The sequence below is a fragment of the Centrocercus urophasianus genome, unplaced genomic scaffold (genome assembly GCF_019232065.1).
Source record: "Centrocercus urophasianus isolate 14NV4802_14NV808 unplaced genomic scaffold, USGS_Curo_1.0 seq_18, whole genome shotgun sequence".
Classification (NCBI taxonomy): domain Eukaryota; kingdom Metazoa; phylum Chordata; class Aves; order Galliformes; family Phasianidae; genus Centrocercus; species Centrocercus urophasianus.
In genome coordinates, this window is record NW_024884733.1 from 3,376,039 (window position 1) to 3,402,901 (window position 26,863).

A 26,863-nucleotide genomic window follows, 5' to 3' on the forward strand; every position below is an offset into this window, starting at 1 on the left:
TAACTGCTGTACTATGGCACTTTATTTAGGGTTACTTCTTACCTGTAAACTCTTGGTTATGGGGAAAATGTTACTGTGTTGGTGTAGCAGGAGGCCTCTTCAGTTTTAATCAGTCCTGTCTGCTGCTTTTTGGGATCTTTAATGGGGCAAGCTGCTCAGGTGGACTGAGATATTGCCATCAGTGACGCTGCAGAGATCTCAACACGTGCAGCCTCCTGCCTGGCTTGTGCCCCAGCTGCTGGACTCAGCACCAAGCAGTACTTGGTGAGTACTGATTAAAATCTGATTTGTGACAGCAGGCTGTGAGCTGCCCACCTTGGGGCAGGAACCCATGTCTAATCCTGACCTCGGGGCCAGCTGAGGTTGTGTGCCCAGCATGGACAAAGGGGCTGGATTCCTGCTTAATGCCCTCCTTCAGCTCCGCAGGGTGATGAGTAACGTCAGCAAATCAAGGAGCATGACCATGAAAGAGACACTGGCCTGAATTATAAGCTACTGTAAAGATGCCTTTATGTTGCCATCTGGAAGATGTTTCCTGAGACAAAGCAGCTTCAGTGTGATAAAATCAAAAAGCAATGTTTAGCCTTTGTAATTCTGCCTCAGCTGTGCATCCAGCGATGGGCTGCATTGTCCTGGGACACATGGATGACAAAGCACTGCATTGAGCAGAGCCTCTGTGGAGTGATGGGTCTGTGGTGATGGCCACTGGGGCTCTGTGCAGGTGGCAGCAATGGCAGCAGAGCACAACAAAGTCTACCTGAGGTGTCCGTTTTCCGTAAGATAAGAGAAATTAAGAATGGGAAGAGTGAATGCGTCTGTTCTTTCAAGGATCTACAGGTGCTCCAAAATCTAAATGGGCCATGCCTTCTTTTGAGGAGGGAAGTAGTTGATTTTCCATCAGAAAGATGGTGATACCAAGGCACTGAGATTTGGGTCCCTCTTATGATGGAAGCATGGAGGGATAGAGAGAAAGCAACAAGCCTTTCTCAGCATGCACTTGTCTTCCCTTGGCTGTGCTGTCATCATCCCCTGCTGCATGCGGGTCCCTGAACATGGCATGACACAATTGCTGGCTTCAGGCTGAGCTCTGGCTGTGTGATGGCTTTTTTGGTTGCTGGTCCTTCACTGTGGCTCTTTGGTTTGGGACCAGCGACCGCTGTGAATGACATCATGGTGGCATAAAGAAGTAGCAGAAGAAACGGACCCTAATGATGACTTCAAGACTGAAAGAATTGATCTTCTTTTTAACTCAGTCTATCATCTTCTCTTTTCTTCTTTTTCTCTCAAGCTCAGTAACCCAAACACATTGCCATGGGCTTGAAGTGTGACAGCTTGCTTATTGAAGGATGGTGTCTATAGGGACTCAGGGCCTCCCTGCTGAGAAAAGACAGAGATGGGGAGGAGGCCAGGTGTCCCTGGCTGTGCCTTGGGGTAGAAATGATGGCACGAGGGTCCCCTTCTGGGAAGGCTTCTGCCACCAGCCCTGTGACAAAAGTGTCGGACAGGGTTTGCTGGGGATTTCTAGGTCTTTTAACAAAAATATCAAAAAATCTCTCTGTCTCTTTCTCTTTCTTTTCATGTTAAGGGCCAGAGTATGGGGTTAGGGAGACTGGAAATTTGGTATTTCTCTGGGACAAATGCAAAGCAATGAGGTCTTTCTTTCCCCACAGCCTTTGCTTGTGCTGTGGTTCCCTCCAGGATTTGTGAGGGGTAGGTTGCTATCTCAGAGGAGGAGTATTTTTTTTTCCCCTTTTCATATTATAAAATACAAACAAATGACAGAAAAGGTCAGGTGGTGGGAAGGGAGTTCTGCTGGCTCAGAGCTGTAGGGACCGTCGCTTCCTCCCAGAGATGTTACGGTGGTTGTAAGGTCGCATCTTCATTTCCACAAAGGGGATGGAGAACTCGTGGCCTTTCCAATGGTACCAGTTAATTCCCTGGAAGGAGGAAGAAGTAAAGGGTAAAAGCTTAGGATTTGGGGTAAAGAAAGGCATACACACACACAAAATGAAAGCGTGAGAGGAAGGAAACGAGCTTGGTTGCATAGAGAAACCAGAGGAAAACCCTGCTACAGGAAGAGCAAGAAACTCTTCTGCTGCACTGGCTTGCTTGTTTTTCATTTTTTTCCCACTGCCCAAAGGCTCCAAATGAGATCTGATGGATATATTCTGTAGTGTGACCTAAAATAATGCCATGGCAAATGACCAAGGCAGCCAATGTAAGCGACCCCAGTGCCTCATCCGTGCAGCCCAAGCCTGAAGAAATGCTGAAGGGTCTCAGCCCAGCTCTGCCCTTACCTGACTGTGCCTGGACTCTCCGTACTTGCCGTTGAGGTTGGTCCGGTGGCAGTTCTTATACCACCAAGCCCCCTTGTAGGACATGGCACAGTTGGTCACGGCCACATCGTTGTCCCTGTCCTTGGTGGAGAAGGGACGGCCCTGGTGGTAGGTGAGGGAGTCCCCTGTGGAAAGAGATGCTGTTAAGGGGGATGGACCAACAAGCCTGCTTCTGGCTTGTGTGCCTCAACGCCATCTGGTCTTTCACGAGGAAATTCTGGTGTGTGTGGTAGCCTGTCAGTCAACAGCTCAAAGAGCTGAAGGGTGGTGGGATGGTGTGGGAATAGTGTTAATTGGGATTGCTCATGGTGGATTAATCTGAGGTCCTCTGCTGTTGGTTTTGGGTCAGTACAGACCGTAGGAAATCTTAGGGTTTGGAAGATAAAGTAGCAGTCTGTCGTATCTGAATTTCAGTGTTTCAGAAGTGAGCTATAGCCCTTATTTCTTGGAGCCTGGATCTGCTGCATACCTTCAGGAATTTCCCTCCCTCCTTCCCTTTTGCTAACCAAAGGGACCTTCCCATTCTAGAGGAAACTAAGCATGTTTTTCTTCAACCAAAATGCTTGCCCTTCTTTTCTCCCTCTGGATAAGAGGAATAAGACATGTTATGTCTTATCCAGCAAACTCCCCAGCCTGCTCTCCCCTCCCTACTAAGGGAGGAGAAACTCACTTTGGAGGAAAGAAGAGTGCTGCACAAATGCAGCTGCAGAAATGGAAGGCAGAAAACTATACAGTCTAGGACTGCTTTTCTTCCCAAACTGTGCATTGGTTGCTTTAACTAGTATTGAAACACACAAGGGTGTTCATGGAAGCTTGCAGTCACTGGACACTTCTACCCCAGCTGGAGGGGCTGTAGTTGTACCCCTATCCCCTTCTTGGAGTAGAGACCCCCATGTTCTCCTTCCTTCCTTACACGGGGGGCAAAGCTCAATGCTGCTGTGTCAGCTGAACCAACAGGTGTCCCTGTGTCCTTACGAAAGTGGCTACCTTTGGTTCTGTACGGGACAAAGTTCTGCAGAGGATTTCAGATTTTTCCATTGCTGTAGGAGAGTGATAAACACACCCTGCAGCACAGCATCAATAGCGAGCTGTGGTGCTGTTCACTGAGATGACACCTCTGGTGGTTGACCTGATTATCTGAACAGCAACGACTCTGATATTTATTATCCCTGATGGAAAATGCTCTCGGTCCCTAGTGAAATTTACCAGCCTGCTTTGCACAGTGAACTGCAGGAAGACAGAAAGGGCTACTGGCTTGCATCTTGTCACTCCAGAAATGCAAGCTTTGATACTGAGATTTCCTTTACAGCTTCAGACTGACCGGTCCCAGCATTTCTCTACTGCACCCGAGATACCAGCTAGCCCTGAAACTGTACCAGAAGTGCCATTGTAGTCTCCTATCCGGAGCTTGTAGAGGCTGCGGGAGTCACCGATGGAGAATTTGTCATAGTAAGCATATGCTGCTTCCTGGCCATCCCTCATGTCTATGCGCAGCTCGTAGCGTCCCTGCGATGTGATCTTGTGGATGTTGTCCAAGCCTGGGGACACAAGCAACAAGACACCCGGTGAGATGCAGCACCTGGATCTGCTGTGTCAGCCAACCAGAAAGCTCTGGGCAAGTAAAGTGTTTCTGGGTAATGAAAGCAAGACGAGGCAGTAGAGGGCAGCTTGTGGTTAAGCCTTATCTCTGCTGACACTGATGAGGTCTAAGCTCTCTGTTTCCACTCAAGCTTCACCTCCCCATGGCTCTGAGAGGTGAGTTTGAGTCCCAGTCTCACGTTCTGAGCATCGCCAAAGCAGGGAGTGATAATCTGTGGAGCTCTGGTTCTTCCCATGTTGCACACCCATCATTCAGTTAAGCTGTTTATGAGTCAGAACATACTGCGGGGCTAGCATTGGTTCACACTTGGAGAATGCTCTATTTCAGAGCTTTGATAGGTCTACCATCACCTCTTTCCTGCTTTGGGCAACTGGCTTGCTGGCTAAGGCCGGTAGAGGTCCTTAAGAAGTTGTGCTGTTAACTGTGTTATTCACCAACACTTTTAGTCATCCAAGAGAAGATGCTGGTCCATGAATGTCCCCAGCCTGGGAGCAGCAAACTTTTGTATCACCCAGAAGTGTGAATTTCAAATGCAAAGGGCAGGGAATGAACAAGGGAAGGAAAACAGCCTGGAGAGATTGCAGAGGAGAGGAGCTCAGGTTTGACACTTCGGTGTAAGACCAATGATGAAGGTCTTACCCAGCCAAAACTCATCCTCCAAGTTCCCAAAGCCGACCCGGTAATCTGCCCATTTTCGGAAGAAGTCAGTCAGCCCATTCTGCCGCCTTTGGAAGACCTGCAGTGGGGGAAATCAAGGGAAGCTCTGTGAGAAGTGGCTTTAGAATGCACGGCCAGGAGGATACTCTGCCCTGTCATAGTGCCTTTCAGTGGAGAAAATGGCAATGACCATTTGGTTAACGTTAATTGCAGCCATGCCATTTGTTCAGGTGTGGATGGATCAGCTGAATACAAGTTAAAAGATGTGGGCAGCAATGTTACAATAGACCTAGGAGGAAATATTCATCCTTCAGACTTCATGCTGTACCCAGTGTGTGGTTTCTCCGGTTTTCTAGCACATGATTCTGTGTTTGCTCGGCTCTTTTGTGATACCCAATGGGATGCTTTGAAGCAGAGTAGGATGGAGGAAAAATTCTTGGCTGAAAATATAGCTCTTCTAGAACTCAGCATTTAGAGAAAACCATTTTTTTTTTTTTCCCCTTCTTGTTTGGGCTATACATCTATTGGAGTTTTATATAATACATGCAGTGAGTATTTGAGACAAAAACAATCCAAGTGCCGAAGTATTGTTTCCTTCAGTGGCCAGTACATCTAAGTAAAGACAAGTGGTGATGGTGCATTTCAAAAGCAAAACAGGGATCTGCCTCTAAAATGCTCCAGTGCCTCTAAAATGCTCAATCTGGGTGATGCCTGACACCCTCCTATTACAGGCAGTGTGAATCATTTCCTATGAAAGCTAGTAGACATTAATTTCATTTCTAGAACAATAAATCAGCTTCAAATTTACTTGCAGATTTTTTCTCTGCAAAAGCACTGCAAACACGTCAAATAAATCAAAGGCCATTTTGCCAAGTGTAACTATTATTAGTGGAGTGTGGGCCATTCCCTGTGGTGTGGGAAATGAAGCGAGCAATATTAAGCTGGCGTGGAGCTTGGTTTTGCTGACAGGATGGGATGGGGTTCCTTAGTGATGGGGACAACGTGCAAGAAGACTGCCATTGGGTAAGCTGGGCAGGGAGTTGCGTGGCTCAGGGTGTTGCTGTCCCCCTTGGAGAGGGCCTCAATGCTATAGGGCTGCTCCGGGAGCTTTGTTGGGGCCAGGGGGTGCCACAGCAACTCACAATCCAGCCCCCGCCGTCCGTGCTCATGTCACAGAACACCTGCACCCGCTGGCTGAGGTCCCCGTTGATGGAGATGGTGTAGACACCGCTCAGCGTGTCTCCGTTCATCAAGTGCTGGGCACAGTCCTGAGGGTTGGCAAAGACACGGCCACCTACAAAAGAAAAAAAAAAAGATCAAAATTTGGGCAGGCAAACAACTTTTCACTGTGCCTCGTGCCTTGATGGTTACAGTCCAACAAGGATCTAGCTTTGTTTGTATGTCCTGAGTTCTGCAAGGCAGAGGTGACTGTGCATCCGTTGACAGCATCTTAGAATGCAATGGAGTAAATCTGTGCACACATTAATGGATTTCCACACATCCTACATTGGAAAGATGCGTGGTTAACATTGTGGTGAGTGATGAGGAATGTCACACCTTTGGTCGTCTTCCATTTCTGAAACCCTGGGGTTTAAGCTGTCACTGGCATATTTGGACAGCTGTGAAAATGCCAAAAACTGTTCTCCTCTTAGGATTGCCAACTCTAAATAGGTTTTATAACTTTACTGTTTCCAGGGGAGTTCTTCTGATCCATATCCTTGTGAATGACGTCAGACTTGCAGTGGGCTGATGGTTGAGCAAATAGAGCAGGAACTGGGTCATAGGAAATGTTGGAGATGAGCAGGGTGAGGCCTGTGGCTGTGCTCCATGTGTCCTACAATGAAGACACCTCATTTGGAGGCTGGAGTTGTAGAGAGCCCTAACTGTGAGATCTCGGCAGGACGGGGTTCATGTTCTTTCTCATTTAGTGGAAGAGAGAATTGCATTTTTTCCCCCCATTGCTCAAATGACTGAGTTCAAAGCAGGCAAGGCGCACGTTGGCTTTCAAGAGTGGTTTGAACGAAGACCTTGAGAGAGTGTGAAGGACGTGCCGTATTCATCTATCCCTACTGCACAGCCCCATAGGAGTGGCAGGACAGAGAGTTCTCCCATTGTTTCCTTTTGACCTGAAGACCCCAAATTGTCAAGTTGTCACTTTTTACAAATATTGAAGATCCCCTACTTCTTCCTCTCCCTGCAGAGCATAGCACCAGTTCTGGTGAGACAGTGTTCACATTTTATAGCATTCAACAATGTAAATTACTTCAAAGGCATCCACTCCAGGCTCCCCTGGGCTCTGTGCAGATTAGTTGTTTCTTAATTCATATTCATATCTTAAAGAACCAAGCAGACCTTGAAAGACATTTCAAACCACTATAAATTATAAATACCGTATCTGTTTCTTCCTTTTGTCCCATCTGTATACAACTCCCTAAGAACGTTATGCAAACATGAAACAAAGAGATGGAGCTATTAATATGTCAGAGGGAACGGAAGAACCCTGGGATGTGTACTGAGAGCATAAAGAAGCAAAACATTTTAAATTAAGACTTTTTTTTTTTTCTTCCTTTTCTTTCTCCTTTAGGTAGGGTAGGTTGGGAGAAATGTTTCCTGCTAATGCCTACCTTGAAGCGAGTTAAACTTCTGTTGAGATGCTGTATCAGCTGGCACTGGTGTTAAATGCAGTCAAGGAGCCACATTTTTATTTAATTGAAGTGATGCTCTCATTGCCTGGTGTGAGTTGGTTTTCCCTGCATTCTCCTCTCTGAGAAGCCAGCTATGAGATGCTTTGTCCCTGACTCCTGAGCAGCCTTGAAGATTACACACGTTTTTCCATCACCTGCTGGAATTGCACTGACATAATGCATCCACATAAGAGATGAGAAAAACTAGAGTACCTCATCTATTAAAAAAAAAAAAAAGCCTTTTTCCGTTGGTGTAAATAGTTTCTGTTATCTCTTGAAAGCAGGTGAAGGGACTTTTGCATTTAACCAGGATGGGGAAGTGTATCCACAGCAAACTCAAAGAAAACTCTGTGCATTGAATTGGCAGTGCAGGTGGAGGGGATTTCTTTTCAGGAACATGAGCATCATCTTCGCCTGGCCTACCAGGTGTGGGTCCTCACCTGTGGTGAAGGTGGTGGAGATGAAGCTGCTCCGCACGGCGTTTTGGGCAGCCTGCAGGCGCACTGTGTACTCGGTGGTCTCAGAAAGACCCTCCAGGCGGATCCACGTGTCCTCAGCATCCACAATCAGCTCCTGTACGTGGGTATACACCAAGAGGGTAGACAACAGATGAGAAAAATGATGGGAGCCTAAAGAGCAAGTGAGGAGGGAAGGGAAGCCACAACTACTGCAGCTCGTGGCTGAGGGTGCTGCATGGCTGCTTACAGTTCTGGGCTAAGTCAGCGTGAGGTCCAGCTTTGGGATGGTGCAGTTGAGAGCTCACTGCTTTGGACACCGGAGGCTTAAATGCAGTCTGTGTGCTCTATTTACTGACACTACTAGGATCTGCACACATTCAGAGTGGGGCATGACAGATTTCCTGAGCATTGCAAGGAGCAGGACTGGCCAAGCCTGGTTATCAGCCAGCTTTGGCTCCATCAATCCCTGTCATGTTAATTTTTCTGGTCATCAGCCAATGCCACAGAGCATTATATTGAACACCTCTGCAAAGCTGTTATCCTCCGGCTGCTGCAAGCTACCTGCACCAGGAAATGAGATGATTTGCAGTGACATACTTCTGATAGTGTTTGTAGCATTTCCTCCAGACAGACAGATATGGATACACTCGTTAAATAATCAAATATATTGTACTGAGGGATTTATTAGCTGTCTGTACCTACCTTCCTCTTTGCAGGGAGGGCAAATCACCTTTCTAACATCTCTACTTGCTGAAAATTTTTCTCCTGCCTCAACTTGCTTGTGTATCACGAGTTGTGAATTTTGTCTGTTCCCTCAGACTTCCCCAGGCATACCCTCTTTGCCCAAACTTGCAGATTTTGCCCTAGGCAATCCTTTTCTGCTTTTCCCAATTGATTGTCTAAGGTAAGCTTACTGGAGAGTGTAACATGCCCTTGTGGTCTCCCTGGCCTAATGAGTATCATTCTATTGGTTTTATGGGTTTCTCCATGGTTGCTCGTTCCTCCATGGTTGAGTTATCCCTGGACTCAATGAGCCTCTTTTCCCATGAGGACTCACCTTGCGACTTCCATCAGTTGATCTGTAGGTCAGGACGTAGTTCTCGATGTCTCCCACGGGAGGCACCCAGGAGAGCAGTGCACTCCGTCGGGTGACCTCGCTTGCAGTCAGGTTTGTTGGAGGATCCAAAACTGCAGGTTGGATAGGCACAAGGGAAGGCCATGTCCTCACACACAACCATCCCACCTTCTCTAAGCTGCTCCCTGACTAGCTGGACTAGTATCCAACTCCACAGTCTTGTGCTGCAGCCCAAAGTCCATCCTCATCCCCAGTTTCCAGCTCTGATTACCTGTCCCCAGCCTTAAACAGAGCTATGCAAGCCCTCTAAGTGCCATTCAATGCATGCTCTCTGGAATGCATGTGGTATGGAGTCTATCACGCTCCTTGGAATCACAGAATCATGAGGTTTGAAGGGACCACTGGAGGTCATCTAGTCCAACCCCATGCTAAAGCAGGTTCCCTACAGTAGGTCACCCAGGAAAGTGTCCAGGAAGGTTTGAGTATCTCCAGAGAAGGAGACTCCACAACCCAATTTGGTGGCCCCTTCCAGAGCCAGATTATGGCTCTAGGAGAGAAGACCTGGTCAAGGATCTTCTCAGGAAATCGAATCCAAGGGGAGTCAGAGAAAGATGTCATTGGTTGTTGGAAGAGTGATAATGATGGTTAATGCATGCAGTAGTGGTAAACCTGTCCTCATGTTGTGCCTAGCATTGGTATTTGGGCGTCCTTTTAGCAAATGGCCACATCTACATGGATATGTTTGGAACAAGAGCTTAGCATCAGCCTTTCTGTCTTTTCCTGGGGTGGATGGCTGGTTAGGGGTGTGTAGGAGCGGGACTGTACGTACGGGTTGTGAAGTTGGTGCTGATGGTCTGGCTGGTGAGGGGCCCATTGGTGGCATACATGGCAACCGTGTAGGTGGTGCTGGGCTGAAGGTTGGTCAGCTGGTATTCCTGGTTGATTCCATCCACCAGAATTGTTTCTCCTGCAACTGTAAGCCAAAAGATGAGTTAGGGTAGTGCTACGAGGCTGGGTAGTGGTACATGCCATGGGGCCCATGGGATGAGACATGGGGCCTAAGGATGGGGTGCATCTCCACCACCCACCAGCTACTGCCCTCCCAAGGCACAGGCTCCTTTACTGCTCCCTCCATGGAAGAAACCACCAAGATCCCAGGTTTGGGGTGGGGGAGAGGTGGAGGTGAGCTGAGATGGAGCTCTAGCAAATCTTGCAGCGGAGGGGTGTGGGGTTTCAGCACACCTGCGTGGCGGGTGAGGACGAGGACATAGCTCTCCACATCCATGAGCGGCGGGTTCCACTGCAGCAGTGCCTCGGTGGGGGTGATGTTGGTGGCGGTGACACCCAGCGGGGCATCCATGGCTGCACAGGGGACAGATTTGGAGGGTCAGATGCATTAAGGGACTATGGGCTAGGAGCTGGAAGAGCTTCCTGTGTCCCTGCCTCTCTTTCCAGGCACACGTTTACCTACAGAGGAAATTTTACTGCCCTCGTTGGAGAGTGGCATGTTGTAGCTTGTACTGCTCCACTATCTGGGTTTGCCTTCCAGTGTTTGCCTGATACACAGTCTGGGGAGCTAAGGTTTTTTAGGTTTTGAGAAGTCTGGGGATAGCAGAGGGTTTTATTCTTGCAACAGATGATGTTTGTTTCAGGGCTTTGACACATATTTCCCTAGGGATTATTTTTGGAAGCCTGTACTTCCTTTAGGAAAGGTTGTTATGGTTGCCCAGCATCACATCTCTGCCCTCTCTGTGACTGGTACACAGATTTGTCACTCCCTCCATGACAAGCCACGCATATACAGGAAAAGCTTTTCTTAGACATACTTTGAAAGTCCCCAGTGTATCCTCGTGAGTCTCACTCATCATCTCAAGCTCACCTCAGGATGCCATTACGTTCAGCTTGCTCTTGGCTGTCTGATTGCCAGGAATAGTATGGACTGCCAGCCCTTTCCCAGGACAGGACGTGGCCCAGTTGATCACTGCCTGCCACTGGGAGCCCTTTCCCACCTGTGTGTGTGGTGATGGAGGCCACCTCGCTCTCCTCCCGGCCCCGCACACTCTTCACTCCAATCTCGTACTTGGTGGCAGGCTGCAGAAGGCGGATGGTGTACTTGGTGGCATCGCTGCCGATGGCTGTGCTGTCTGTCCTCCCTGCAAGGACAGAGCCAAGAGCTTTGGTGACATGCCTGGCCCTGACCCGAGGTGCGGAGTTTGCCCAGGAGGAGATGGCAATGCCACAACCCAGGGCTGATGCTGGGAACAAATGTGTTCTGTGCCCACGTGTTGACACTCATGTGCCCATCATTCTTACTGACTCGGCTTTTCCAGCATGATAGGCAAAAACTAGGCTCAAGGGTTGGAGAGGAGGGTGCAAGAGGAGGGCAAGGCTTTCTGGGCTGGTTGTGGTTTGGGTCACGCAATGGTGTGGGATTTTGACCTCTGGCCCTGCTCCCCAACCCCAGCACCTGCTCTTGCACCACATTTTCCGAAAGAAAAGTAAGAGCGAAATGGCCTGAAGCTGCTGGGAAACTGTTGAAGTCCTTTGCTTAACTTAGGACCAGCCCCACACACACCCTGGGGTACAGCATAGCAGGGAGGGACTCTGCACAATGTCTGACCCCTTACCTTCAGCAGCACGGTAGGATATTCTGTAGTGATCAAAGGGAGCAACAGGAGGGCTCCAATAGATGACCATGGAGTCCTGAGTAATGTTGCCCACTCTGAGGTCCTTTGGTGCATCCATCCCTGGTGAGATGAAGCAGAAAACACAGCTGTGGGAGGCAGGTCCACACCCCCTCCCTCCACCCACCTTCTTGGAGGGGTCTCACACCCAGTACCTGTCGTGATGGAGCCTGTGACAGGCTCAGAGCTGACTGCACCATGGACAGCCACTAGGGACACAAGGTACTCGGTGGATGGCCGCAGACCCGTGAGGCTGGCATGCCTGCGGGTGCCATCAAGTGCCAGCTGCTGTGCTGCCTCCTCATCCCGGGGGCTGTAGGTGAGGACCAGGTGGTCTGCAGGGGGGGACGGATCGCTCCACGTGATGTTCACACTTGAGGATGTCAGCTGGGAGAAGTGCAGCTGCGTGATGGGCCGGACCCCTGAAAGCCATAGAGGGGAGATGCAGCCCCCCACAGTCTGCAGCTCCCAACCTCTTGCTCATACCCAGCATTGTGCACTGGTGCCCATAGGGGATATAAGGGAGGTTGCAAAGCCCCACATGTGGGTGCTCCAGTAGTCTGAATGGGATCGAGAGGCAGAATAGGAAAGGGGAAGCGGTGTTTTCCTCAGTTCTGACTACAAACATGTTCAATCCCAGCCTCATGGATGGGACAATCTGATACAATTTGGATGAGCTCTCTGTGCTTCTCAACCATGTTTTTTTTCATCCCAGAGGTACTTCTCATGCCCCTCAAGGCCTGGATTCGCCTTTCTGCCAACTCAGAGCACAGAGGACCACATGTTTTCCTACAGAGGCTTCCCTACCTCCTCCTTATGGAAATCATCCAAGCAAACATGTTCAGTGCCATTATCCAGAAGGGCAGGATCCCCGCACTGGTAGGGCCATCACCTTTCTCAGGTCCATGGACCTGCTCTGATGTGGATGGATTGCCCCCAAGCTCTCACCCCATCCCCGTCTCAGGAGTTTTGGTGCTGGGGAATTGGTAATAGGGTAGTGCCCTGTGCTTGGTCCCATCTCCACTTGGTTTTCTTTACCTGTGAAAGCATCCACGGTGGCCTCTAGGCTCTGCTGACGTCCCCTCTCAGCGACGATGGAGATGGTATACTCTGTCCCTGGCTCCAGCTCAGAGAGGGTGAGCTGTGACTCATCACGGGACACCGTCACCTCAGAGGCCATCCCCGAGGCAGGGGTAAAGGTGACACGGTAGTGGTCAATGGGACCCATGGCTTTGGTCCAGGACAGTGAGATGGACGTCTCCGTGGAAGCTGTTACCATGAGGTCCCGGGGGCTATCAAGCTCTGTGGGTTGAATATTACAGATATTTGTTCCCATACATGGTTTGTGCCATGGAGGTTGTAGGAGTTGGAGGGCCATAGGATCTGGCTGTGTTTGGAGGCCAAAAGCCGTGGGGTTAGACTCACCTGTCCTAGCATTCATGGTCGCTGGCACGCTCTGCTGGCTGTCCATCACAGCTGAAATCCCAATGCCATATTCTGTCCCTGGCACCAGATCTGCAAGATTGAGTAAAGCACAGAGAGGTGCATGAGGACAGCATCCAACTTGGTGGTCGTGGAGAGTGACCCCCACCACGGCTGGAGGTAAAGGGGAACTCCTGAGTGCTTCTAGAATCACCAACCTTCCCACAGCTCAGCCACTCCACTGGGTGCTGTAGAAAGCCTTTTGAAAAAGCCCCCAAATGCCTTTGGACAGGGAAGTGGGATTAGTCTAGCTCAGAAATAACCAGTTTTTAAAAGGAGTTACTGAGGTCTGCTGTAATTGCTGGCATCAAGACAGAAATTGTGTGTGAGCGAGAGGGAGCAAAATGAGATGGGAATGATAAAGTAGCTGTGTTTGTTTCCAAAATGATTCAGCTTCAAATATTGTCACAGGGTTGGTGTCGCAAAAAGAAATAAATTACGCAGAGTAAATGAAATGGACATTAATTAGTAAACATACAGCCTAGCTGGGAGCCGACTCAAGCACGTTCCTTGAGGAGGACGTGTCCTGTGGTTCCTCTCACCTGGGGAATGTGAAATGAGCTAATCGAGCTCATTTTGTCTGTGCCTATTACTGGTGGCTGCTCTATCTCCATGGAACATCTCCTGGGTCTTCACTCCTGCTTGGCCTTTGACAGCTTCATTTCTCCCCTCCTCATGCTCTGTTGATCTTTCCCATCAGGTCAGAGAAAGCCATAAGCCTTGCAGCCCAGCCTCTTCTCTCCCATCTCTTGGATAGGGAAAAATCACCAGTATTTCTGACAGCTTTGCAAATTCTCATCTTTGAAAAGAGACCTCTGGGGCAGGGCAAGATTTGCTGTATTTTTAAGATTAAATATTCAATAAGCTCTGTTCAGCACCTTTCCTCAACACTTTTCTTAGGAGCAGATGAAGGCTTTTATGCCATGGACCCCACTGAGTCCTCAGCAGCTGGAAATTTGCCCCAACACTCCACACCATGGGTGATGAAGCTCTGGAGGAGAAGGCTACAGTGTTTGTGACAAAGATAGAGAGAGGCTGTTTGCAGCTGCTTGCCATCAGCAAAGGCTGTCCTCTCATCTGTCCCCTCCACATCATCCCAAAAGGCAGCAAATATCCTAGAGGACAGAGGACCAGCACCAGAACCCCTGTCTCCCATTGTCCTCATCCATCTCCGTCCCACTTCTCCACTCATGAGTGCAGCAGAAACTGTCCCTACTACATTCTTTCTTACACACCACATTTTTCAAGCTAACTGCTCTAAATGTTTTCCTGCCCTCCAGCCTTTCTCATGACTCAGTGCCGCTGTGCCTGTAACTTTGCATTAGACTTTTCCACTGCACACGTTTGTTCCTATAGGTCCATATGGCAGTTGTCTGAGCCTGACACAATACGGGAGAACCTGTTGCCGTGCCATACTGAAGATCTAGATAAGTCCCAAGCTCAAAAAATGGTATTTTTTTGGTATATAAGTGTTGGGGGTTTTTTTGCCCCCAAAATGCCACCTGAGCTGCAGATCTGGCAGGCAACCAGCTGCAGCTGAAAAAGGAAAACAGATCTTGGATGGCTCTCCATGGCGCTAATACAAAGTGTGTTTGGGGACATTCCTGGTAAGGCTGACAGAGGGATGCAATGGTGCTTGCAGAGCATGGTGGCACCCGTGTGCCAGCCTGGACCACAAAATGCTGGAGGGACTTGCTTGGAATTGCCATCCCTGGTTTTGAGTTTACTTTGTGCTGATGAGGAAAAAGACAAAGAACTTGGGTAGGCCAGCCTATGGAGCATCAGTGTCCCAGCAAGGGGGAAAAAAATAAAAAGAGAAGTAGTGTTTTTCTCTAGATCAACCTGAAGTGTCTTCCTCTCCCCAGTTCTCATTCCAGCCGTTGCTAGCTCTTCTTTGGACCCTTGGGGCAGCCCCCCCAAAGGACATCACTTGGCTCCCAGCAGAATATCACCCAGACTCACAGAAGGAGCACTAGGGCAAGCTGATTTGGACTTGCAAGGAGAATGGGGATGAGTGAGGGTAAAGATGAAGATGATGAAGATGACAATGAAGGTAACGCAGGCATACCTGCAAGAGTGGCCCGGGTGGTGGGGCCAGTGTCCCGTGGCACCAGAACCTCGTGGTAATGCTCTCCAGCCAGAGTGCTGTAGACCACCCTATAGCTGTGTGCCTCTGCCTCACTGTTGTCCCAGGTGAGCTCGAGGCTGGCGGGGGTCCGTGAGCCCACCCGTAGGTTCTTGGGTGCATCGATCTCTGTCCAACACAAGGAAGAAAGGCATGGTCTCTCTATGGTTGAACTAGATCTCAGAGGTCCTTTCCAGCCTTAATGATTCTATGATTCTGTGTTCTTGCCAATGGGCTCTGGGAGCTGTGGCATGGCTGAGAAGTGGGGAGGGAACACAGGTGGCACATCCCCATGGCTGGGACATCTCTCGCCCCCTGCTCAGAACAGACCTGGAGGTGCCACTCACAGACTCATCAAGACCAGTGCTCTAAAGCCATCCAGCACTGGCCTGAACTTCTCCTAGAAGACCTCAAGCATCTCTGCAGATTTATTCATGCTCAGACACTGTCCAGACTGATCAAACGTTTTATTTGTGCTGTGGAGGCTGCATGCCAGACCTGCTCGGATCTGTACCATAGCTGCCTGCGAGGGATGAGTTTGAGCAGGGCAGGATCTGACTGCACAGGAGGTAGGCATTAATTCCTGCTCTGGGTCTGGGCTTAGGAGGGATTTTTATGCTGTCTTTTAGAAATAGAGCAAAGAAGGCCAACTCAGCAAATCAATTGCAATGAACATCTCATTCTTACATATATATCTGCATAGATATATATACACAATTCACATGCTGTGGTTATTGTAAAAGGAGCCTAGTATTCCTCAGTGATGTACATGGCAACTAATTTATATACCATAAAACAGCACTGATATATGCTCTCTACCTACTCCTTTATGGCACGGTAAATTAAACCTGTTAGCTCTCTGCAGGCTTAACATTAATTAAAATTTTACTGACCTGTTAGACTATTCATATAAGATATAAAATAAGATATCCATGTTTTTAACTGGGCTTCTTCCAGCTGCTTGATTGCTGATTTTTCAGGCACTGTGCCTGCCTCAGCTCTCAGTGCTGTGCAAGTATGGGAGCACTGTCTTGAAATCAGACCTCCCTGATGCACACTGGTCTGTGGGTGGCATTAAGGGTGAAAATTGCTGTTTTGGAGGTGGAATTGTTTAACCTAGAGAAGAGGAGGATGAAGGGAGATCCTATCACCCTCTACAACAACCTGACAAGAGATTGGTTGAATGGAGCCCTGGGTAACTGATCTGATGCCTGATTCAGTGGTTGGCAGCCCTAGAACTAGATGATCTTTGCAGTCCCTTCCAACCCAAGCCATTCAGCCATTCTACAATGCTACGATGATTGCAGTGAAGTGGGTGTTCATCTCTTTTCTTGGGTGATAATTGATTGGACAGGAAGAAATGGCATCAAGTTGCACCAGGGAAGGTTTAGGCTGGGCATTAGGAACAATTTCTTCACGGGGAGGGTAGGCAAGGATTAGAACAGGCTTCCCAGGTCAGTGGAGGAGTCTCCATCCCTGGAGATACTCGAGAGACGTGTGGATACGGTGCTAAGGAACACGTTAGTGTAGGGCGCTCACTAGGTCAGGTTGATGGCTGGACCTGGTCTTTCCTGAAGGTCTTTCCCACCCACCCACCACACCACTCTGCAGCATTCAGCCCCCTCGCCGGCTCCTCCAGCTACCTGTGGTGAACTGAGTGAGGGCCGGCTGGCTCTCGTTGGCACCCCGGAGGGCGCTGACAGCGAGGTGGTAGCGGGCGCCGGGCCGCAGGGCCTGCAGGGAGTACTGGCTGAGGGGGGGCTGCAGGCGGAAGGTGGTCCTCCCGCCCTCCCCATCCGCCAGCCCGTACTTCAGCAGGATGGCGTCCACCCGGGCGCGAGGCGGAGTCCACTCCACAAAGGCCACCGTGTCGGAGATGTCCCGCACCAGGATCTGCGTCGGGCCGTCGATGACTGCAGAGTGTGGGGGAAAGGAGGGGCGGTTAATGGGGGAGAGTTGGATGGGGAAGGGCAGCAGGTATGGGGACATCAAGCTGCCACTCGGCCTTTGGAGAGGCGTGAGTTAGAGGTGGCATGGGCACAAGGCTCGACTCTTCCAACCTAAAGCACTCACAGGGCTTGGTCGTGGTGAGTTCCAGTGCCTTGTTCCAGACCCTCCACTTTCCTGACATCTTTCTTGAGCAGAGCATTACAGATACATGCCAGTAACAGATAGAATGAAACTTCTGCCCTTCTCAAGCTGAGTGTTGACAATTCCTCTCTGTCTTATTCAGAAGTCATCTCCCAGAATAAAACCTCCTACATTTCTCTCCGGTCCGTTTTCCCATTTTCGTTGCTCCTAGATAACTGCTCATACTTGGTGATGCATAGAAAAATGCAGTTTTCCTTTGTGCCTGGCTCTTCGAGCCATTCAAAATGCTTTTATCGGTGATCTCCTTCTTTCCACTCAATTTACTCTTTTACAAGCCTTCCTATCATTGGCAAAATTTATCAGCAAAGATAGTTTGTCTATTATGGCTCTTGAAAGGTGTTGACAATGTGTTAAATAACACAGGGCCAAGGACTGATTCAACCATCAAGAGCTGGAGAAAGTCTCTAGACATGTTCCAGCATTGGTGCCAGCTCCTGTAGCTAAGCTGCAGGATCAGCTCTTGGAGCTGCTGACGTGTTAGTACTGGGGAGGGAGGGGAAAATGCAACTGCTCTGATGAGGCTTCATAACTAGCTGGGAGCAGGGCTATGGAGGGTGTCCACCACCAAACACCCTCAGACAAACAGGTTTTAGCTAAAGCATTCACATCGAGCATCTCCTGAGAGGCTGCTTAGGACATTTTTGCTCTATTTTGCAGAGAATTGCATTCATTCTTGCTCTGCATTCTCCAGGGCTTGGTTAATCACATGCTCAGACCAAGTGAGGGATGCTTTGAGTCCTGCAGGACCATCGGCATGGACTGAGGCTACTGTGCCATAGCACTGCTGATGCACTGGCTGCCTGCTTTGTCTCTTCTGTGACCAAAAAGTGGTGAAAAAAACACATTAATCTTGTAGTTTGAGCTGTGCTGCATATGTCCTTTACACTACATGCACTGGAAACGTTGTGGTGTAATAAGGATGTGCTGAATGCTGTGCCTCAGGGTGGGAAATCCTGGGGGCTAAATGCAGGGGTGGGGAAGGGATGAAGGAGCTTAGAATAGACGTGTGGGGGAACTGGGAGTAGTGGGATGAAGTCTGGGGACGAAACGGCAACAGAGGAGGAAGGATGGTTGGGAAGCAGGGTTTTTAGGTTGGAGCTGAGTGTCCAGCTTGGCCAAGGCTCATCCAAACCGTGCATCTCATATTGGTGGTGGAGAGCACAGCGCTGCTGTGCTCCCTTGCTAAAGTCAATCACTTAATTTGATGTACCAGCCTCTTTTTTTTTCTTTTTTTCTTTTTTCTTTTTTTTTTTTTCCCGTGACTTCCTAGAAAAATGGAAAGGTTTGCCTTGACCAGGAGATGTCTCTGTTAAGCCGTGTCAAGCGGAGCAGGACTGTACTGAGGAAGCTCAGATGTGCTGCCAGAGAGGGGCTGTCTGATGGAGGGACCATCCCTGCACCACCCCTTCCTCTCCAAAGCCCCAGATTAGCATCTCCCCATGCTCTGTCCAGCGCCACATCCTCTTGGCGAGGAAGGGACTACGTTCTTCCACACATGCTGAATTTCATAGAGCTGCTTCTGGCTCTCTGCCCCGCTGCCTGATTTGCCTGAATGGGTGGGAGGACAGGGTGTTCGGCTGCACAAAAGCATGTAGGAGCTTTAATATGGAGGAGATGAGTAGGCAGTGCACTTTTAGAGTTGTTTCTTGGGCACGTCCATGCTCCCAAATGTGCCTGGGGTGAGATTAATGGAGAAGAGGAATTCATGCAGCTACACTGTGCAAGCTGACCAGAGCCGTGACTCCCAACCCCATTAAACACACCATGCTTTCTGTGCTCGCAGCAGTTTGGGGAGGAGGACAAAGTGTTGCGTGAAAACCTATTGCTGCAATGCACCTGTAGCATTTGGGTTGTGCTAAGCATTCAGATTCAGAACACTGGTTGAAGAAAACCACTTCTGTGTATCTGATGCCCCAGCGCCTGGCTCGGGCAGCTTTCTGGCCCCAACAGATGTTGTGTTTGGACCTGATTTTGCTATGGGGTGCTGAGGTTCTTGGGATGCACTGCCCGGTGCCGGGCTCACTCACGGGTGGAGATGCTGTCGGAGGCCGGGGGGCTCCTGGCTTGGTCCTTCAGAGCCACCACAGTGACAGTGTACTCCTCGCCTGGCTTCAGCCCAGTCTGGTTGAAGGTGGTGACGGTGCTGGGGAGCTGGGCAATCACACCACCCTCGTTGTTCTGCCGGGGGCGGGGGGAGAAAAGGCAACAGGAAGGAGGAAGGGGTTTAAAAACAACAGAAAAGGCTTTATTCTCAGGGAGTACAGGCACAGATGCATGGCAAAGTGATGACCCAGCCATGCACCCCCAGATCACGTTTTCATCCCAGTACATCTCATCATGGAGATGCAGGAGCCTTGGGCAAAGTCACCCACCAGCTGTGGAGCACCTGAGCTGTAGAGCTGGGAAATGCTCCCGTCCCCTCTCCTGCCTCATACCTTGCTGTGTTTTGCCATCTGAATATTCTCCAGAACATAAAAGTAAAACCAAAGCCTCCTTTTCCTGCATGGCTGCTACCCAGGTGCCGGGAGCTGTCTATGTTTCATGCAGAGGTGAAACCATCGCGTATTTATTTTGGATTCCCCCCTTTTTAAAATATCTTGATTGAATTCATTATACTTTCTGTTTTGTGCTCCGAAAAACACATAAGTCTTTTAAGCAACTGCAAATGTCACCTTCCCTGCCAGTGTTTGGACAATGGATCTTTTCTTGCTGCTGTCTTTACTAATAACACACTAAACAAATCTGTGCACATAGCTCTCAATCCATATTCATCTCTTTTCCTCATTAGACAGGAAATCTTCCATTTTATCCATAAATTGCCATCTCACCTTGCCTAATTTTCTTTTCTATGTCTGTTATCACTCCAGTCTTTCACTAATTGCCTCTCTGAGCCTCTCTCATTGCCCCAAATACCCCTGCATTGCTTTCTCCTTGTTTTTTGCCCCCCAGCATGAGCAGATGTGCAATAGCTCCCCCAATCCTGTATCTAGGGATAATTTAAGATGTGGAGGGTGGCTTGCACAGAGGGAGGGTGTGTACTCCCCCTGGGGACACTGAGGACAAAATTAGTGTCCCCACACCCAGCTTTTGGAAAGGCAGTTTGACCTTGATTTGCAAGCCTACAGCACAGGGGTTATTTGCAATAGAGCTTCTTTAACATTATATATATATATTTTTTTCCACATCACTGCCTCTTGGGTTTTGCTTTAAGTTGGGGTGCAGCAATGGTTTTGTGTCTCTGTCTGAGCAAACCATGACCGCAGCTTCCAGGCAGCCATGGAGACAGCACCCTCTGTCTTGTTTCAGGGGAAAAGCTGATAATGTAGACTTGAGAAAACCCAATATTGGCGGCAGGAGAACAACTGCATCTTCACAATGCAAGGCCTCATGCTTGATGGACGGTACTAAAATGAAAGCCCTATGAGCTGCAACCATTCCCATCCCTGAAAAGGCTGCCCAAGGAATAGCTTTCCTTTTGTACTTTATCTCTCTGTTTCATTCCCAGCATGTTTCCTGCTGGTTTTAAGCTTAAATAAGAGAAATGGGAGCCAGCAGCTTGCTTCAGTGGTCTGGCTTGAGGAAAACCTATTGCTGATGTCTTTGTAGGAGAGACATTTGCAAACATCCCACGAACTCCTCACCCCAAAACACGCCTATACCAATTTGTCTGCTTCAGGGCGGATGTTGCTGAGATTAATTCATGAGTATCGATGAAATGCTTGAATGATGCATGATTTGTTTGCCATTAGACTCAAAGCTCTGGTGGTCTTTTCCTGGCATTGCCCTATTTTGTGGCGTGGGGTTGGAACTACATCATCTCTAAAGTCCCTTCCAATCTAAGCCGTTCTGTGATTCTATTACTCTATTTCATCCTGAAATACAATGTTTTTGTATTCCATCCCGACGCCCTTGGTTTTGTAACTGTGGTACCCAAACTTTAGCTTCTGACACCATCTGTGGATCAAAAATTGCACCAAGATGCTCCCAGCCCTTTTTGGAAGTGAGGAGTAAGTTATCTCAGGCCCCCAGGCCCCTGTTTTGTGCAGTGTCTCATGACACTTTGCAATTGAGAGCTGTTAAAACTTTGGGGCCAACTTCTGCTGTTTCTGCTGCCCAGAGCTGCCTGACTCCAGCGAGGATTTTGTACAAGGGAAAACGGCATAATTGTGCCTTAATCAGCATTTCTTTTACTGCTGGGGATTGAAAGCCTCTTGTAAAGAGGCTCCATATACAATTGAAGCTATACTTATGGCTAAATGGTGTAGAAATTATGAATATAGATGAAATACTTGATGTACAATTTTTGTTACTGCGTATGGAAAATAGGCGATATTTAAGGCAACACTTTCATCATTTTCATTTTTTCTGGCGCCAGTTCTACCTGTTCTTCACTGCAATTAAAATGCCGTGGCAGGAGCTATCTGGGCACGTGACTGGGGATACTGGAGCCCTGACAGCCTACGGCTGGTCATTGAGATCTAGGCTTAGGGTGCACCCCACGATGTCGTGCTGTGAGGTAGCATTACCTTGGGGATGAAGCTGATTTCCCAGCCATCAAAAGGGAAGGAGAAGGGTTCCCACTGCACCTCCACGGTCGTCTCTGTGATGGTCTTGAACTTCAGCCCCTGCGGAGTGGCCAAGTCTAGAAGGGACCAGGAGGTTGTGAGGGCTGGGTTGACCTCCTTGCAACTATTTTGTTATTGGGGTGATGGAAATGGGGCCCTGGTGGTCTCTGTTAGCAGCATCATTGTTCTTTTGGGCTGGAGGGGGAGGAGGGGGATGCCCTCCACTGTGGCATCCCACTGCTTTGTGCCCAGTAACATTGTGCCAACAGGGTGAGCAATGGCGTTACAAAAGCGGCACTGGCATCACTTGTTTTTCCCCTGCTTACTCTGCCTTTAATTTCCCAAGGATACTTTCTGGAAGCTGCTGTCACAGCCTGCTGTTCCCTTTTTCCTCTGGCACTAAGAACCTCATGATGCACAGCAACATCCCCTCTTGCTGTGCTATTAGCTATGTTGCGGGGATTTGCCTTGGGGAGCCCATCCAGAAAAAGGAGCAGAACCTGTGACTTGTATGGTATATCACAAAAATATGAGATATTTTGGGCTGTGTTTGGGGGCTTCAAGCAAGCAAGCAAATTTTCCTTGATTGTCAGCAATTTGGGTTTCCATCCCAAACAGAGACTTCTTGCAGCAAGTGGTGTCATTTCCACCTTTCCTTTATCCCCATGTGGATATACATGTGGGTAAACATATCTCCACTATTTTTTCTGAAGGCTCAATTTTCTGCTGCTGGAAGGTCTTTACAGAAGACATGAGCTAGCTTGAGAAAGCTGCGTTACACCATGGCAAGACTGTGCATTGTGCTAAGAATGCCATCATAGGATAGGTCAAATATCAGATGGACGCACCTTTACAGGCTGCTTCTTGTATTCCTCGTTATATGGGCCAGTGCTGTCTTCTGCAGCTGTCTGATGAGCATCACCTCTGGTTTTTGGGGTACCAAGGGACAAGTGCAGGCAGATACTTACTGGTTGTCACCTTGGTGGTGACAGGGCTGCTCAAGACATCGCTGATGACTGCGTAGATGCTGATGTTGTAGGCAACGCCTGGCTCCAGCTCCGTGATGGTGATGGTGCTCCAGTCCCCAGGCACCCGCTGCTGGAGCTGGGATCCCCCTGGCCCCACTGCCTGGTATGATACCACGTACTCAGTGGCTGCCCCGGGGCTGTCCCATGCCAGCTCAATGGAGCCATCGCTGATCCCTGTCACACGCAGGTTTTCAGGAGGAGCCACTGATGGGGAAAGAGAGGGAGAGCATCAGGACGTGCATGACTTATCCTCCGGCCACGGGTGAGGGAGTGTGGGTCTGCTGGTTGGACATGGGTAAGGGCTCTTGCTTGGGGGTCATGTGCTCACAAGTTTTATTGCAAGGCAAAGGCTCAGGAGAACCTGCTTGTACTGCTATTGTAGAAGTGGATCACCACCAATATTTAGACAAAACTCAATGGCTTTTTGCTTGCCTCCCAAACCTTTATGCATCTCTGGCAGATGGGAACAACAGGCAGGCAGTCGAACTATGGGATGTGAGCACAAAGTGCTCTGCCAGCTATGGGTTCCTCCCATGCTGTGTGGTGCTCCTGTGGGACTCTGGGAACTTTGTGTCCCTTTCTCACACAATCAGGTCTGACTCCCCCCACACACCCCTGCTACCTGCCGAGCAGTCCTGCCCTCCGTAGCCATCCTCACAGATGCAGAGGCCATCCTGGCAGACACCTCGTCCACTGCAGGCGTTGGGACACCGCAGCCACCCGCAGTCCTCCCCAGCATAGCCCTCGGCGCACACGCAGGTGCCGTTGTCACAGTGTCCCCTTCCCGAGCAATCGCGGGGGCAGCGGGGCTGAGAGCAGTCATCCCCACCGAAGCCCTCCTCGCAGATGCATTCTCCATCCACGCAGAGCCCACGGGAGCCGCAGCCGGCGGGGCAGCGGAGCTGGGAGCAATCCTCACCGCCGTAGTCGTTGTCACACACGCACTGACCCTCCAGGCACACCCCACGGCTGGAGCAGCCCCTTGGGCAGCGTGGCTCTGAGCAGTTGCTGCCCGCCCAGCCCTCGCTGCAGACGCAGCGGCACGACTCAAGGCTGAAGTTCCCGTGACCGCTGCACGGTAAGGTGTAATCCAGGCGTCCTGCAAAATGATGTGGGATGGGTGGTCAGAGCCTGGTGTGGGGTCTGTGAATGGAGGGCAAGTGGCAGGGTGGTCCTCCCTATGGCTGAGCTCTCCTGTCTTGCAGGAGTTGGGGGATGGCTGAGGCTTAGGTTTGGTATGGGTCATGCTGGGGCTTGGGGTGGGAGCTCTAGTCTCAACTCCTGGCTGTGGACCTGCTGGGTGCCAGAGCTCCCCTTAGTTTCTCTGTAGTTCCCTAGACAGCTACATGGCAAAAAGCCCTCCCTGGCCAACCCCTCTGCACCAACCACAGCTCAGTGGGCTCTGCTGTCTCCTCTCCACGCATAGATTCATCGTAAAGTTGAGAGATCCCAATATTATGTCTGAGTATTACGATCAAAGGCATGTAATATTCATCCCTATCCTGGTGATTCTAGATTGGTTTGCACATGAGTTAGGGATGTGGGAAAGAAGGGAGAACACGTAGCCACCTCCTCTGATGTCCCTGTTTTGCTCAGCAGTAGGGTGAGGAGGGACACGTGGGGGTGAGGGCACCAGTTGCTCTGACACTGCCCATCCTCCCATATTTTGCCTCACAACATGGACCTGCTGCTTCAGCTTCGGGTTTACACCAGCCTGGCTAATTCTTCCCTTTCTGACTTTGCCTGCTTTTTCTCACATGAAAGAAAGGAGGAGTGGAACCCTTTCAGTTCTTCCTCCAACCCTTAGGAAGCCTCTGCACCAGAAAGACCGTGAGTCACAAGACATTTTGTCTCCCCTTAGTGAACCTCTCATCCTAGGTGAGTTATCTGGGTGACAATAGATACCCCCGCAGCAAGGCTTAGCTGTATGCTAAGCCAGACAGATCGGTTTGGGCTTCTTTGCAGGATGCTTCCCCCAGAAACTGCAAGCGTTGGGAATGGCGATCAGGTTCTTTTCAGATCTCATCCTCTAGTTAAGTTATCAAATGAAGAGAGAGGATGCTTGTAGGTGTGCTGTAAGAAGCTCTTTCCTTGGGGAAGTGCCTCAGGCTGTGGGGTCGAGATCCTGCTCTCATTTTAAGTGTGGTGAATTGAAAGCAGCTTGGTTAAAATGAATGAAATTACTCCAGTTCTACCTCATCATGCATCTGTGGTTTGAGTGAAGACTCCAACTACTGATAAATGTTTAATGGGACCAGCTACATATGTTGCAAGTAACCCAAATTGTTCCATCAGTGTTTCAAATGAATTCCTTAAAATCAGGTTTTTCCCATTGCTCTTCCCATTCCATTTTAACTGTGCAAACAGTCTTGTCTTTCAATGGTGTTTTCCAGTCTCTTTTATGCTCACAGCTGATTGGTACCACACTGGGGGCATCCCAGCAGGACTGAGCAAAGCCTGGAGCCACGAGGTGCCCTTCCAGACAGCACCCTTCAGGGGCTACCTGAGAGATTAGAGACCAGCTGTGTGCTAGCACCTCTGCTCAGCAGCCTCTAAACCAAACCTTTCACAACCCATGTTGTTATCATGTTATGTCACTATCACAGAGGGACTGAGCTGTGCCTTTACTGGAGAAACCCTGAGGGAGGCTCTGAGAGCTTCACCATTGTCTTAGTTTCAACTGAGACTAACTGTTTTCTTCAGAGTGCCTGGTATGATGCTGTTTTTTGTTTCTGGGTGAATGCTGATAACACACTGATGCTTACAGTTGCTGCTAAGCAGTGCTGTGCAGAGCCAAGGCCATTCTCAGCAAAGGGCCCAAGGAGCTGGGAGGGAATAGGTTGGGAAGCTCACCCTGCTCATCCCTTATCAGCCACAATTTTATTTTAATGGGATTTTAGCTCTGTCTGATGGATACATTTATGGGGTTTACACAACAAGTGGGCTTTGGGAGCTGAAGTTACCGAATCCCTCCCAGGGAATTCCCTGCCTTGGAGGCCCTAAGCTGGACTTTTCTGTAATGGCACAGCTATGACACCATGGCTGAACAGAGATTTTCCTTCATCATTACTCTGAGTGACATTACTAGCTCTGTGTTTATTTCTCCTGCCTTTTGCTTGAGCCCTGTGTCCCCAACAAGAGCTAACAGCATCGCATTACTACCTGTGGCTGCATTTTCTTGGCAGCAATTGGAGTTGCATTGGTCCCGGAGCATGGAGACCTCCCTCTCCAGCATCTCAATCCTGCTCAGCAGCTCCTGCAGGGACGGGAGGGAGGTGGAGCACTTACAGGCTTGCTTGGGCAAGTTTATCCTGTGGGTGAAGGTGACCTGGCTCTCGCTGTCGGAGGTCTGCTCTGTGTACTCCGCCAGCCTGTCGTCTTCTGAACTCACCTCCTCAGCCGAAGACCTGAGCATGGAGGAGCAGCAGCTGTCCATGGGGACGTTGATGTTGTAAATGTGGTGGAAGACCATGGGCTGCTCTTTGATGGGTGGGCTGCAGTTGGCCAGGCCCCCCTCCTCATCCACTGCCGGCCTCTCGGCTGGCTCTGTTGTCACCTCCAGCCGGCACTCGAACGGCTTCAGGACAGCACCCAGCAGCAACAAGTTGAAGCTGATGAGCACGTTTCTCAGGACTGGGTTTTCACTGTCAGTCCCCATTTTCTTAGGAGGGAGGTGAGCCTTCTAAGCCAACCTTGGTTGGCCAAGCGTGAGGAGGACCTATGGAGAGAGGAAAGAGAGCGTGATTAGTGTTAGACTTGACACCGCACTAAGGTCGGAGAGGTGAGTTGTCCAGAGAGATGTGGGCCAGTTTGACACACACGCAGTCCCACTGACCTTGGTAGAGCCCAAAGCATCTCCAAGATGGGCCCAGGGTTGGGAGAAGAAGATGGGCCTTCTCCAGAGTATGCATTCCCAGCATTTTGGCTCCAGCCCTCAAAGGATGACAGAAGCAGATTCTTATTCCTATAGTATTTTTGAAGGTAACAGTTGATTTGGTACTAACAAAGCCCCACGTGC

At 49.6% G+C, this 26,863-nt stretch overlaps 1 protein-coding gene across 1 annotated transcript; it reads right to left on the reverse strand.

Moving 5' to 3' along the window:
- Nucleotides 1-295: 295 nt before the first annotated feature.
- Nucleotides 296-26,503, reverse strand: TNR (tenascin R). The gene is made up of 21 exons (XM_042819702.1): nt 26,008-26,503; nt 23,468-23,944; nt 22,786-23,049; nt 21,779-21,894; nt 19,280-19,430; nt 16,745-17,014; nt 15,045-15,230; nt 12,920-13,009; nt 12,533-12,796; nt 11,650-11,916; nt 11,438-11,557; nt 10,820-10,963; nt 10,053-10,172; nt 9,640-9,783; nt 8,793-8,923; nt 7,718-7,850; nt 5,736-5,887; nt 4,576-4,672; nt 3,713-3,874; nt 2,298-2,461; nt 296-1,937 (listed from the first exon to the last, which is right to left on the reverse strand). Exons 1-21 carry the CDS (start codon nt 26,501-26,503, stop codon nt 1,818-1,820), a joined length of 4,068 nt encoding a protein of 1,355 aa, XP_042675636.1. The 3' UTR covers nt 296-1,817.
- Between the last annotated feature and the right edge of the window lie 360 nt (nt 26,504-26,863).